The sequence below is a fragment of the Ovis aries genome, chromosome X (assembly GCF_016772045.2).
Source record: "Ovis aries strain OAR_USU_Benz2616 breed Rambouillet chromosome X, ARS-UI_Ramb_v3.0, whole genome shotgun sequence".
NCBI classification, from domain to species: domain Eukaryota; kingdom Metazoa; phylum Chordata; class Mammalia; order Artiodactyla; family Bovidae; genus Ovis; species Ovis aries.
The window spans coordinates 52,933,972-52,947,027 of NC_056080.1; the positions used below are offsets into that span (position 1 = coordinate 52,933,972).

Below are 13,056 nucleotides of genomic sequence, written 5' to 3' on the forward strand. Positions count from 1 at the left end.
CCCTTTTCTCCACACCGTCTCCAGCATTTATTGCTTGTAGACTTTTGGATCGCAGCCATTCTGACTGGTGTGAAATGGTACCTTATTGTGGTTTTGATTTGCTTTCTCTGATAATGAGTGATGTTGAGCATCTTTTCATGTGTTTGTTAGTTATCTGTATGCCTTCTTTGGAGAAATGTCTGTTTAGTTCTTTGGCCCATTTTTTGATTGGGTCATTTATTTTTCTGGAATTGAGCTGCATAAGTTGCTTGTATATTTTTGAGATTAATTTTTTGTCAGTTGCTTCATTTTCTATCATTTTCTCCCATTCTGAAGGCTATCTTTTCAGCTTGCTTATAGTTTCCATTTTTGTGCAGAAGCTTTTAATTTTAATTAGGGCCATTTATTTTTCCTTTCATTTCCAATATTCTGGGAGGTGGGTCATAGAGGATCCTGCTGTGATTTATGTTGGAGAGTGTTTTGCCTATGTTCTCCTCTAGGAGTTTTATAGTTTCCAGTCTTACGTTTAGGTTTTAATCCATTTTGAGTTTATTTTTGTGTATGGCGTTAAAAAGTGTTCTAGTTTCACTCTTTTACAAGTGGTTGACCAGTTTTCCCAGCACCACTTGTTAAAGAGATTATCTTTTCTGCATTGTATATTCTTGCCTCCTGTGTCAAAGATAAGGTGTCCATAGGTGCGTGGACTTTTCTCTGGGCTTTCTGTTTTGTTCTATTGATCAATATTTCTGTCTTTGTGCCAGTACCATACTGTCTTGATGACTGTGGCTTTATAGTAGAGCCTGAAGTCAGGCAAGTTGATTCCTCCAGTTCCATTCTTCTTTCTCAAGATTGCTTTGACTATTTCGAGGTTTTTTGTATTTCCATACAAATTGTGAAATTATTTGTTCTAGCTGTGTGAAAAATATCATTGGTAGCTTGGCAGGGATTGCACTGAATTTATAGATTGTTTGGGGTAGTGTACTCATTTTCACTACATTGATTCTTCCAATCCATGAACATGGTATATTTCTCCATCCATTAGTGTCCTCTTGGATTTCTTTCACCAGTGTTTTATAGTTTTCTATATATAGGTCTTTTGTTTCTTTAGGTACATATATTCCTAAGCATTTTATTCTATTCGTTGCAATGGTGAATGGACTTGTTTCCTTAATTTCTTGTTCTATTTTCTCATTATTAGTGTATAGGAATGCAAGGGATTTCTGTGTGTTGATTTTATATTCTGCAACTTTGCTATACTCATTAATTAGCTCTAGGAATTTTCTGGTGGAGTCTTTAGGGTTTTCTATGTAGAGGGTTTTCTATCATGTCATCTGCAAACAGTGAGAGTTTTACTTCTTCTTTTCCAATTTGGATTCCTTTTATTTCTTTTTCTGATCTGATTGCTGTGGCCAAAACTTCCAAAACTATGTTGAATAGTAGTGGTGAGAGTGGGCACCCTTGTCTTGTTCCTGACTTTAGGGGAAATGCTTTCAATTTTTCACCATTGAGGATAATGTTTGCTGTGGGTTTGTCATATATAGCTTTTATAATGTTGAGGTATGTTCCTTCTATTCCTGCTTTCTGGAGAGTTTTTATCATAAATAGATGTTGAATTTTGTCAAAGGCTTTCTCTGCCTCTATTGAGATAATCATATGGCTTTTATTTTTCAATTTGTTAATGTGGTGTATTACATTGATTGATTTGTGGATATTGAAGAATTCTTGCATCCCTGGGATAAAGCCCACTTGGTTATGGGGCTTTAATGTGTTGTTTTTTAATGTGTTGTTGGATTCTGATTGCTAGAATTTTGTTAAGGATTTTTACATCTATGTTCATCAGTGATATTGGCCTGTAGTCTTCTTTTTTTGTGGCATCTTTGTCAGGTTTTTGTATTAGGGTGATGGTGGCCTCATAGAATGAGTTTGAAAGTTGACCTTCCTCTGCAATTTTCTGGAAGAGTTTGAGTAGGATAGGTGTTAGCTCTTCTCTAAATTTTTGGTAGAATTCAGCTGTGAAGCCGTCTGGACCTGGGCTTTTTTTTTTTTTTTTTTTTGCTGGAAGATTTCTGATTACAGTTTCAGTTTCCGTGCTTGTGATGGGTTTTTTAAGATTTTCTATTTCTTCCTGGTTCAGTTTTGGAAAGTTGTACTTTCCTAAGAATATGTCCATTTCTTCCATGTTGTGCATTTTATTGGCATATAATTGCTGATAGTAGTCTCTTATGAGCCTTTGTATTTTTGTGTTGTCTGTTGTGATCTCTCCATTTTCATTTCTAATTTTGTTGATTTGATTTTTCTCACTTTGTTTAAATGAGTCTGGCTAATGGTTTGTCAATTTTATTTATCCTTTCAAAGAACCAGCTTTTGGCTTTGTTGATTTTTGCTATGGTCTCCTTTGTTTCTTTCTTTTTTTTTTTTTTTTCAGAGTTCAAAAGAATTTTATTTAGAATTTGACATTTGTACAGTTTGTCGAAAAACATCAAAAGTGTTTTAAAACACCTGGTCAAATTGAATCATAAACCACCACAAAGCAATAATTACTCAACCAACGTGACAATAAAAGATTTTTAAGGCAAGTATAGAGTGTTTGGAAAGCAAAGAAATTCACAATCGGTTATCAAAATAGCTCAACATTACAAGAAAACTTTGTTCTATTAAGAAAAAAACAAACTCCAATCCTGCATCAGCCCACCCTCAATAACAAAATTCATTTACTTAATAAAATTGAATCCAGTCTCAGCCTTCACAGGTACAAAACTCTTTTTAAGGGCTCCATTTCTACAAACCTTCTACAACTTTATATATCCATATTCATTTAGCCATTGTTTTTCCATAAAAAAACAACTAACTCTATGACAAAATCATTATTTCCCCTTAATAAAATACATTTTCATTCCTCATACCTACTTTTGCTGAAAACTAACATCTTACTTTCTTGCATACTGACACATTTTGCTTATTATTTCTAGTAGTTTTGATTACATATTTTAATTATAATTTCAACTCTTAAGATATCATCTCTTAAAATCTCTAGCAAAACCTGAGAGGTAAAAATTTTTTGCATTTATTTCTGCCCTAATTTTTAAGATTTCTTTCCTTCTACTAACCCTGGGGTTCTTCATTTCTTCCTTTTCTAGTTGCTTTCAGTGTAGAGTTAGGTTATTTATTGGACTTTTTTCTTGTTTCATGAGGTATGCCTTCGTTGCTATGAACTTTCCCCTTAGCACTTATTTTACAGTGTCCCACAGGTTTTGGGCTGTTGTGTTTTCATTTTGATTCATTTCTATGCATATTTTGATTTCTTTTGTGATTTGGTGGTTATTCAGAAGCATGTTGTTCAGCCTCTATATGTTGGAATTTTTAATAGTTTGTTTTTCCTGTAATTGAGATCTAATCTTACTGCATTGTGGTCAGAAAAGATGCTTGGAATTATTCATTTTTTTTTTTAATTTACCAAGGCTAGATTTATGGCCCAGGACATGATCTATCCTGGAGAAGGTTCCATGTGTGCTTGAAAAAAAAGTGAAATTCATTGTTTTGGGATGAAATGTCTTATAGATATCAATTAGGTCCAACTGATCTATTGTTATCATTTAAAGTTTGTGTTTCATTTCTGTTTAGTTGGTCTATCCATAGGTATGGGTGGGGTATTAAAGTCTCCCACTATTATTGTGTCATTGTTAATTTCCCCTTTCATACTTGATAGCATTTGTCTTACATATTGTGGTGCTCCTATGTTGGGTGCATATATATTTATAATTGTGTTATCTTCTTCTTGGATTGATCCTTTGATCATTATATAGTGTCCTTCTTTGTCTGTTTTCACAGCCTTTGTTTTAAAGTCTATTTTATCTGATATGAGTATTGCTATTCTTGCTTTTGTTTGGTCTCTATTTGCATGGAATATCTTTTTCCAGCTCTTCACTTTCAGTCTGTATGTGTCCCTTGTTTTGAGGTGCGTCTCTTGTAGACAACATATATAAGGGTCTTGTTTTTGTATCCATTCAGCCAGTCTTTGTCTTTTGGTTGGGGCATTCAACCCACTTACATTTAAGGTAATTATTGATAAGTATGATCCAGTTGCCATTTACTTTATTATTTTGGGTTTGAGTTTATACACCCTTTTTGTTTCTTGTCTAGAGAAGATCCTTTAGCATTTGTTGGAGAGCTGGTTTGGTGGTGCTGAATTCTCTCAGCTTTTGCTTGTCTGTAAAGCTTTTGATTTCTCCTTCATATTTGAATGAGATCCTTGCTGGGTACAGTCATCTGGGCTGTAGGTTAATTTCTTTCATCACTTTAAGTATGTCTTGCCATTCCCTCGTGGCCTGAAGAGTTTCTATTGAAAGACCAGCTGTTATCCTTATGGGAATCCCCTTGTGTGTTATTTGTTGTTTTCCCCTTGCTGCTTTTAATATTTGTTCTTTTTGTTTGATCTTTGTTAATTTGATTAATATGCATCTTGGGGTGTTTCGCTTTGGGTTTATTTTATTTGGGACTTTCTGGGTTTCTTGGACTTGGGTGATTATTTCCTTCCCCATATAAGGGAAGTTTTCAACTGTTATCTTCTCAAGTATTTTCTCATGGACTTTCTTTTTGTCTTCTTCTGGGACTCTTATGATTTGAATTTTGGGGCGTTTAACATTGTCTTGGAGGTCTCTGAGATTGTCCTCATTTCTTTTAATTCGTTTTTCTTTTTTCCTCTCTGATTCATTTATTTCTACCATTCTATCTTCTTCCTCACTAGTCCTATCTTCTGCCTTATTCTACTATTTATTCTAGTATCTTATTATACTATTTGTTCCCTCCAGAGTGTTTTTCATCTCGTTTATTGCATTATTCATTATATATTGACTCTTTTTTATTTCTTCTAGATCCTCGTTAAACCTTTCTTGCATCTTCTCAATCCTTGTCTCCAGGCTATTTATCTGTGATTCCATTTTGATTTCAAGATTTTGGATCATTTTCACTATCATTATTCGGAATTCTTTATCAGGTAGATTCCCTATCTCTTCCTCTTTTGTTTGGTTTGATGGGTATTTATCCCGTTCCTTTACGTTACTCTGTCTCTTCATCTTTTTTAAATTGCTGTGTTTGGGGTGGCCTTTCTGAATCATGGCAGTTTGTGGAGTTATCGTTATTGTGGAGTTTCCTCACTGTGGGTAGGGTTGTACAGGTGGCGTGTCAAGGTTTCCTGGTTAGGGAAGCTTGTGTCAGTGTTCTGGTGGGTGGAGCTGGATTTCTTCTCTCTGGAGTGCAATGAAGTGTCCAGTAATGAGTTATGAGATGTCAGTGTGTTTGGAGTGACTTTGGACAGCCTGTATATTGAAGCTCAGGGCTGTGTTCCTGTGTTGGTGGAGAATTTGAATGGTATGTCTTGCTTTAGAACTTATTGGTCCTTGGATGATGCTTGGTTTCAGTGTATGTATGGAGGCATTAGATGAGTTCCTGTCGATTAATGTTCCCTGGAGTCAGGAGTTCTCTGGTGTTCTCAGGATTTGGACTTAAACCTTCTGCTTCTGATTTTTAGTCTTATTTTTACAGTAGCCTCAAGACTTCTCCATATATACAGCACCACTGATAAAACATCTAGGTTTAAGATGAAAAGTTTCTCCACAGTGAGGGACACCCAGAGAGGTTCACAGAGTTACATGGAGAAGAGAAGAGAGAGGAGGGAGATAGAGGTGACCAGGATGAGATGAAGTGGAATCAAGAGAGGAGACAGAAAGCTAGCCAGTAATCACTTCCTTATGTGTGCTCCACAGTCTGGATCCCTCAGAGATGTTCATGGAGTTATACAGAGAAGATAAGAGGGAGGAAGGAGACAGGTCGCCAGGAGGATAAAAGGGGGAGTCAAAAGGTGAGAGACAGATTCAACCAGTAATCAGTTCCCTAAGTGTTCTCCACTGTCCGGAACACACAAAGAGATTCACAGAGTTTAGTATAGAAGAGAAGGGGGAGGGAGGAGATAGAGGTAACCTAGTGGAGAAAAAGGAGAGTCCAAAGGGGGAGAGAGCGGTCAAGCCAGTAATCTCACTCCCAAGTAGAAATGGGTACTGAAAATTGGGTTCTTAAAGGTACAAAATTGATAACAAATACCAAAAAGCAAAGATTAAAAGTCTAGAGTAGAAGTTGGATTTTCAAAAAAACAATATTAATGAAAAAAGTCACAAAAATTATTTTATATATATATATATATATATATATATATATATATATATATATATATATATAAAGATAAAGTTTGCTTTAAAACCAGGGTCTCTTTTTTTGAAAACTAATAGTAGGTATTATTTTCTCCCATTCAGAAGGCTGTCTTTTCACCTTGCTTATATTTTCCTTTGTTGTGTGAAGCTTTTAATTTTAATTAGATCCCATTTGTTTATTTTTGCTTTTATTTCCAGAATTCTGGGAGGTGGATCATAGAGGATCCTGCTGTGATTTATTTCTGAGAGTGTTTTGCCTATATTATCCTCTAGGAGTTTTATAGTTTCTGGTCTTACATTTAGACCTTCAATCCATTTTGAGTTCATTTTTGTGTGCGGTGTTAGAAAGTGATCTAGTTTCATTTTTTTTGCAAGTGGTTGACCAGTTTTCCCAGCACCACTTGTTAAAGAGATTGTCTTTACTCCACTGTATATTCTTGCCTCCTTTGTCAAAGATAAGGTGTCCATATGTGTGTGGATTTATTGCTGGGCTTTCTATTTTGTTCCATTGATCTATATTTCTGTCTTTGTGCCAGTACCATACTATCTTGATGACTGTGGCTTTGTAGTAGAGCCTGAAGTCAGGCAAGTTGATTCCTCCAGTTCCATTCTTCTTTCTCAAGATTGCTTTGGCTATTCGAGGTTTTTTGTATTTCCATACAAATCTTGAAATTATTTGTTCTAGTTCTGTGAAAAATATCGTTGGTAGCTTGATAGGGATTGCATTGAATTTGTAAATTGCTTTGGGTAGTATACTCATTTTCACTATATTGATTCTTCTGATCCATGAGCATGGTATATTTCTCCATCTATTAGTGTCCTATTTGATTTCTTTCATCAGTGTTTTATAGTTTTCTATATATAGGTCTTTAGTTTCTTTAGGTAGATATATTCCTATGTATTTTATTCTTTTCACTGCAATGGTGAATGGAATTGTTTCCTTAATTTCTTTTTCTACTTTCTCATTATAACTGACAAACAACTAATCTCAAAAATATACAAGCAACTTATGCAGCTCAATTCCAGAAAAATAAATGACCCAATCAAAAAGTGGGCCAAAGAACTAAATAGACATTTCTCCAAAGAAGATGTATGGATGGCTAACAAACACATGAAAATATGCTCAACATCACTTATTATTAGAGAAATGCCACAAAAACCAAATGAGGTACCACTTCACACCAGTCAGAATGGCTGTGATCCAAAAATCTGCAAGCAATAAATGCTGGAGAGGGTGTGGAGAAAAGGGAACCCACACTGTTGATGGGAATGCAAACTAGTACAGCCACTACGGAGGACAGTGTGGAGATTCCTTAAAAATTGCAAATAGAACTGCTTTATGACACAGCAATCCCACTGCTGGGCATACACACCGAGGAAACCAGAATTGAAAGAGACACATGTACCCCAATGTTCATCGCAGCACTGTTTATAATAGCTAGGACATGGAAACAACGTAGATGTCCATCAGCAGATGAATGGATAAGAAAGCTGTGGTACATATACACAATGGAGTATTACTCAGCCGTTAAAAAGAATACATTTGAGTCAGTTCTAAGGAGATGGATGAAACTGGAGTCTGTTATACAGAGTGAAGTAAGCCAGAAAGAAAAACACCAATACAGTATACTAACACATATATTTGGAATTTAGAAAGATGGCAATGATGACCCTGTATGCAAGACAGGAAAAAAGACACAGATGTGTATAGCGGACTTTTGGACTCAGAGGGAGAGGGAGAGGGTGGGATGATTTGGGAGAATGTCATTGAAACATGTATACTATCATGTAAGAATCAAATTGCCAGTCTATGTCTGATGCAGGATACAGCATGCTTGGGGCTGGTGCACGGGGATGACCCAGAGAGATATTATGGGGAGGGAGGTGGGAGGGAGGTTCATGTTTGGGAACGCATGTACACCCGTGGTGGATTCATGTCAATGTATGGCAAAACCAATACAGTATTGTAAAGTAAAATAAAGTAAAAATAAAAATTAAAAAAAGAAAAGTAATAGTAGGTTATAAAATGAAAATTAAAGGAGCAATAGAGGACTTAAAAATAAAAGAATTTAAATTAAAGAATGATAGTAAAAATATATCTAGGACTTTCTCTGGTGGTGTTGTGGGCAATGTGGGGTCAGTTCATTTTTGGATAGTTCCTTGATCTGGCTTATATTTCTCAAGATCTATAGGCCCCTTCCTATGTGGTTGGTACTAACTGCAGGGTTTTAATCTATTGCACCTGTCACTTCCAAGGAGGTTCCCTCTGTTTTAGCTTCTTCTGTTCACTGGTCTTTTCAGTGTCTAATTTCCACCCTGGCACAAGGGGGCGGTGGTGGACACTCTTTTAGGCTCACTTGTTCAGTCATGCTGTGGGGAGGGAGGGATGCTGCAAACAAATAACACTGGCATGTGCTCGCAGTGTCTCAGCCACACTGGGTTTGCCCCCGCTCATGGTGTGTGTGCTTTCCCTGTCTACACTGCTTAGGCTTTAGGTTGCTCTGCTGGGAACTGTCTGAGGCTGGCCCTGGATTGTATGCCCTTCCCAGGTCTAAGCCGCTCAGGTTAAGGTACTTGGGTACTCCTCAAAGGTGCATACTCTGTTGGGCCTACATTTTGGGCCCTTCCGAGGTCCGAGCAGCCAGGTGATCAGGTGTTTGGAGAGCATGGTCACTGTGACTTATCGTCTCCCTCGTCCCTGCCTCTCGGTTTTCTGGGTGTACAACCAGCACACCTTCTCAGGCGGATGTTGACCGTTCAGAATCCCAAGAAGTCTTGGTTAGCAATGAAGCCTGCTTGTAGTTTGGTAGATGATGCCCCTCTGGGGCCGTGATTGCCCTCTTCTGGCTCTGGCTGCCCTCGCCTGCCTGTCAACAGAGGGGGATGGGCCTGCCTGCAGCCGGCTAGCTCTGCTCAGTCCTTTGTTCTGTGAGGGGGCCTGACGGTGTCTTAGGTTAGGGTTTTTTGCATGGTAGTTATCCCACGGTCTGGTTTGCTAGCCCAAGTTAGTTCACTCAGATTGCCCTCGGGGCATTCAGGCCCGGTCCTTACTCTAAGCAATGCAGCCCGCACCTCCCTGCGCAGCCCTCACTTGCTTGTGGCGGATGCAGGCATCTGCGCTGCTTCTCCACTGGGGGAGTTACCATTGGGCACGTAATCTGTGGGTTTTAATTATTTATTTATTTTTCCTCCTGATTATGTTGCCCTCTGTGGTTCCAAGGCTTGGCACAGACTCGGCAGTGAGAGTGTTTCCTGGTGTTTGGAAACGTCTCTTTTTTGACTCCCTTTCCAGGACAGAGCTCCGTCCCTACCTCTTTTGTCTCTCTTTTTGTCTTTTATATTTTTTCCTACCCCCTTTCAAAGACAATGGGCTGCTTTGATGGGTGCCTGATGTCCTCTGCTGGCATTCAGAAGTTGTTTTGTGGAATTTACTCAGTGTTACAGGCATTTGCAACAATGTAATTTCATATAGTGGTGCTTTTAGGATTCTGAGTTTTATGAGGCAGATTGGCCCTAAATTGTAGTGATTCCATCTCCTCCTTCCTCATACCCATCCACCAGTGTCAGCTTCTCAGTAATTATCTTCCATTGCCCTATGTGGCATCCCTTCTTTCCTGTTCTGTTCTGTTTTTCTGTTTCTAACTGTGATCTGGAGAGCCGTATAACTCAATTAAAATGCTGAGCCTATGGTAGCTGATTTGGCATCTCTGTTCCCTGGTTTGGCTTTCTTTGGGGTTTGCTCATAGATGAGTAGGCTCTAGATAAGAGTTGAAGAGTTACTCTACCTTGTAACCATGTTCTTTAGCAAACTGCAGAATCAGTGACCGTCGTTCTCTGGTAGTGTTGGTGGCATCAAAAACCTAGAGGCACACGATGAGATTGGTTTGCCTTAAATCTAGTTCTGATAGAATGCCTACTCTTTGACCATCCCTATGCTAAGCAAATGGTTTCAAGGAGGAGATAAAACTTGGCCAGGGTTTTGAAGGATTTGAAATGACTTATATCAATTTCTCAAGCATTCATTGAGCCCTTGCTTCTTCCCAGAGATGTAGCAGACTCTGTAATCACAAAAAGGCCAGAGGAAAACTGTGGAATTCTATTAGGCCAATTTTACGGGTAAAATAGCTGAGACTTAGAAGAAGGGTTTCTTTTATCCAAGGCCACTGAGACTTACTGACAAAGCAGAGTTGAAACTGATTTTCTCAGCTCCTAGGTGAAGCTTCTTCCCTCCCTATCACTTTGGAGTTCTTTGAAGCCCTTTTAGAATTTCCAAATCCTATGTCAGAGATTTATGAGATTAAATTGACTAGGTGTTTAGGTAAATCTCTAGAACTTAAAAATGTTTCTATTGCAGTCAGATTCTAGTGTAGTCCTGTTGAATTCTTGGGGATAGAGTGGTAGACTCTATTGATTAGGAGTATAGATTCTGGAGCTATACAACCTGTACTCCAGTTCTGGCCTACTCTTTGGGAAAATATTTAACTATTTGGTCTTTCTGCACTACATTTTTCTGGGGTATAAAATGGAGTATAGTAAAAAATATTTTTATCTTGTGGGGAAGGGTGGAATTAAATTAATACATGCAAAGTGCTTAGAATAATGTATAGAACATAATAAACACTCAGCATATATTAGCTCTTCTCCATCCCAACAGAAACCCAAGAGAAAAAGCAAATTTCCTTACTGCAACACGACCTTCCTCATGGCTGAGATAGCTATGAACATCTTTCAGGGCTGCTAAGGCACACTGCCTGAAAAAGATGAAGAAAGAAACAGACAGCTACTATACCAAAGATGGATTCCTCTCTATTCTGCATTATCTTATACACTATATCTCAAATGTCATACATTAAATTATTCATCTGTTGAATATCTACAAAGGGTGTTCTATGTTCTAAGAATTATAACAAGCACAGAGAAGTCACACAGTTGAAAATGGCTCTGTGTAGACATCTTAGGGGCATAACATACCCAGGAAAAGTAAACTAATGACCGAGCCATACTATCAAGGGCTCTAAACCTTGAACTAATAGTGCTTAAACTGAACTGGGTCTTGAACCCACGAAGAGCCTGGATACATAGTCTGTAAAGTAGAAGGCATTCCTGGCACATATAACAGGACAAACACAGGTAACATGATGGAAATGTATTTACACTTTTGACAAAAATCTGTTTAGTGATTACTCTTTGTTGGGTTCCATTATGAGAATATAGATCAATAAATGAGACTCAGGCTCTGTTCTGAAAGCGTTCAGAGTCTTGTAGAAGACAAACACCTCGAGGTTGAATGGATGAGATCAGAGTGGGCCAAATTACTGAGACTCTTATTTTAAATGCTAGACTAAATTTCCACTCTTTCCTGTCAGAAATAAGAAACTGTTAAAAGTTCTTAAGCAGGGGATGGATATGACCAGAAATAGGTTTCAGTTAAAATAGTGTAAGGATTGTCTTAACTAGTTTCCTTACTAACCCAAATTGCTCTGCTGTACTCCACTATTAACTGAATAGAGGCCTCCTTCAGCCAGGGGACAGCAAAGGTCTTTAAAATGTTAGGTACTCACTTCCTGATAAGTAGGGCCTCCATGTTGTCGGGAAGAAAGAATTCGTAGTTCTTGTAGCTCACTGCCTCTCGTCGATATTGACCTAAATTAAACACTGAAAGCAGGAAGCCCTGGTGAAGTGGTTGGGAAGATCTCAGTGGCAAAAAAAAAAAAAAAAAAAAAAGTCCTTTCTGGGAGGGATCTCAGAGGTAAAAGAAGGTAAAGTTTCTAATTATATAATATGTATACAAAGCCTCAAATTATGGCGTCCAGCTCACTTACTCCTCACAACAACCTTAAAAAGTAGGAATCGCTATTCCCATTTTATAAATGAGAAAACGAAATTTCAGAGAAAGGAAGTAACTCTCATTGTAAGTGGAGAGCTGGGATTCAAACAAAGGTCTGTTTGGTTCCAAAGCTGGTGATCTTTCCACTATTTCATTTTATCATAAACTACAAAACTTTTAATGTCCCACTCCATTGGAAAGATAAAGAAACTGGGATCCTGGGAGTAAACCAAGGGTCAAACATTGAGCAAGCTGGGGGCATAACTAGACTTGGCCTTCTGATACCTAGTCCAATGTTATCATACTTTATGCATCAGTATAGAGAACCTAGATATGTTGGACTTTTTAAGCCATACTTTCTCATTTGTAGTGGTGATAAACCAGAGAGGAAAGAGGGAAAGGGGGAACAAGGGGATAATAGGCAAAGAGGTAATGTACTATTTCATTCATTCATCCAACAAATACTTTCTCATGTCTACTTTGTAAATCAGGACATGAGTTCTGGAGTCTCAGAGATGAACCAGATCTGCATGATGGATCCACAAGAAGCTCACCATGCAGAAGGCAGGACATAGAGTAAACCAGGAAACAGAGAGCTCTCACCCAGTTTATTAAGTGATATGACAGAGTCATGCAAAAGAGTAAGGGGGAAGGAAAGACTAACTAAACTTAGAGTAGTCTCAGAAGCTTATTTTGGAGAAAGCAGCATTTGTACCAGTCTTTATAGGAAGGCAGACCTTTAATAGGCAGGCATGGTGTGTGGGAGAGGGGAACAAAGATATTCCAGGTAGAGGAACAGTTTGAGCAAGTGTGTGGCATTGGCAGAATGCAGGACATGAGTCATCCAATTGTGACTGAGGCATGTGAGCTTGGCAGAGGCCAATCATGAAGGGCCTTGAACAAATGATAGGCTAACGGGCTTGGATCTAAACCTGCCAGTCAAGGGAACCTTTGGTAGCTACAGATATGGGCAGCTATGTGTTTGAAACATGACTCTGAGGGTCTCTGTGTGAGTGGAGCAGATGGGAAGGAGGTGCATAGGAGCAG

The 13,056-nt window shown here is 38.2% G+C and overlaps 1 protein-coding gene across 6 annotated transcripts in view; it reads right to left on the minus strand.

Annotated features, from left to right (window-relative positions):
* Nucleotides 1-13,056, minus strand: part of PFKFB1 (6-phosphofructo-2-kinase/fructose-2,6-biphosphatase 1) — a 136,023-nt gene that overhangs the window by 32,511 nt on the left and 90,456 nt on the right. For all 6 annotated transcript variants that reach the window (XM_027963337.2, XM_015104880.3, XM_060407821.1 and 3 more), the window contains 3 exons: nucleotides 11,744-11,837; nucleotides 10,867-10,933; nucleotides 9,968-10,042 (listed from right to left, as the gene is read on the minus strand). In XM_027963337.2, coding sequence (XP_027819138.1) covers nucleotides 9,968-10,042; nucleotides 10,867-10,933; nucleotides 11,744-11,837 — 236 coding nt within the window. The remainder of the gene's footprint in view (nucleotides 1-9,967; nucleotides 10,043-10,866; nucleotides 10,934-11,743; nucleotides 11,838-13,056) is intronic.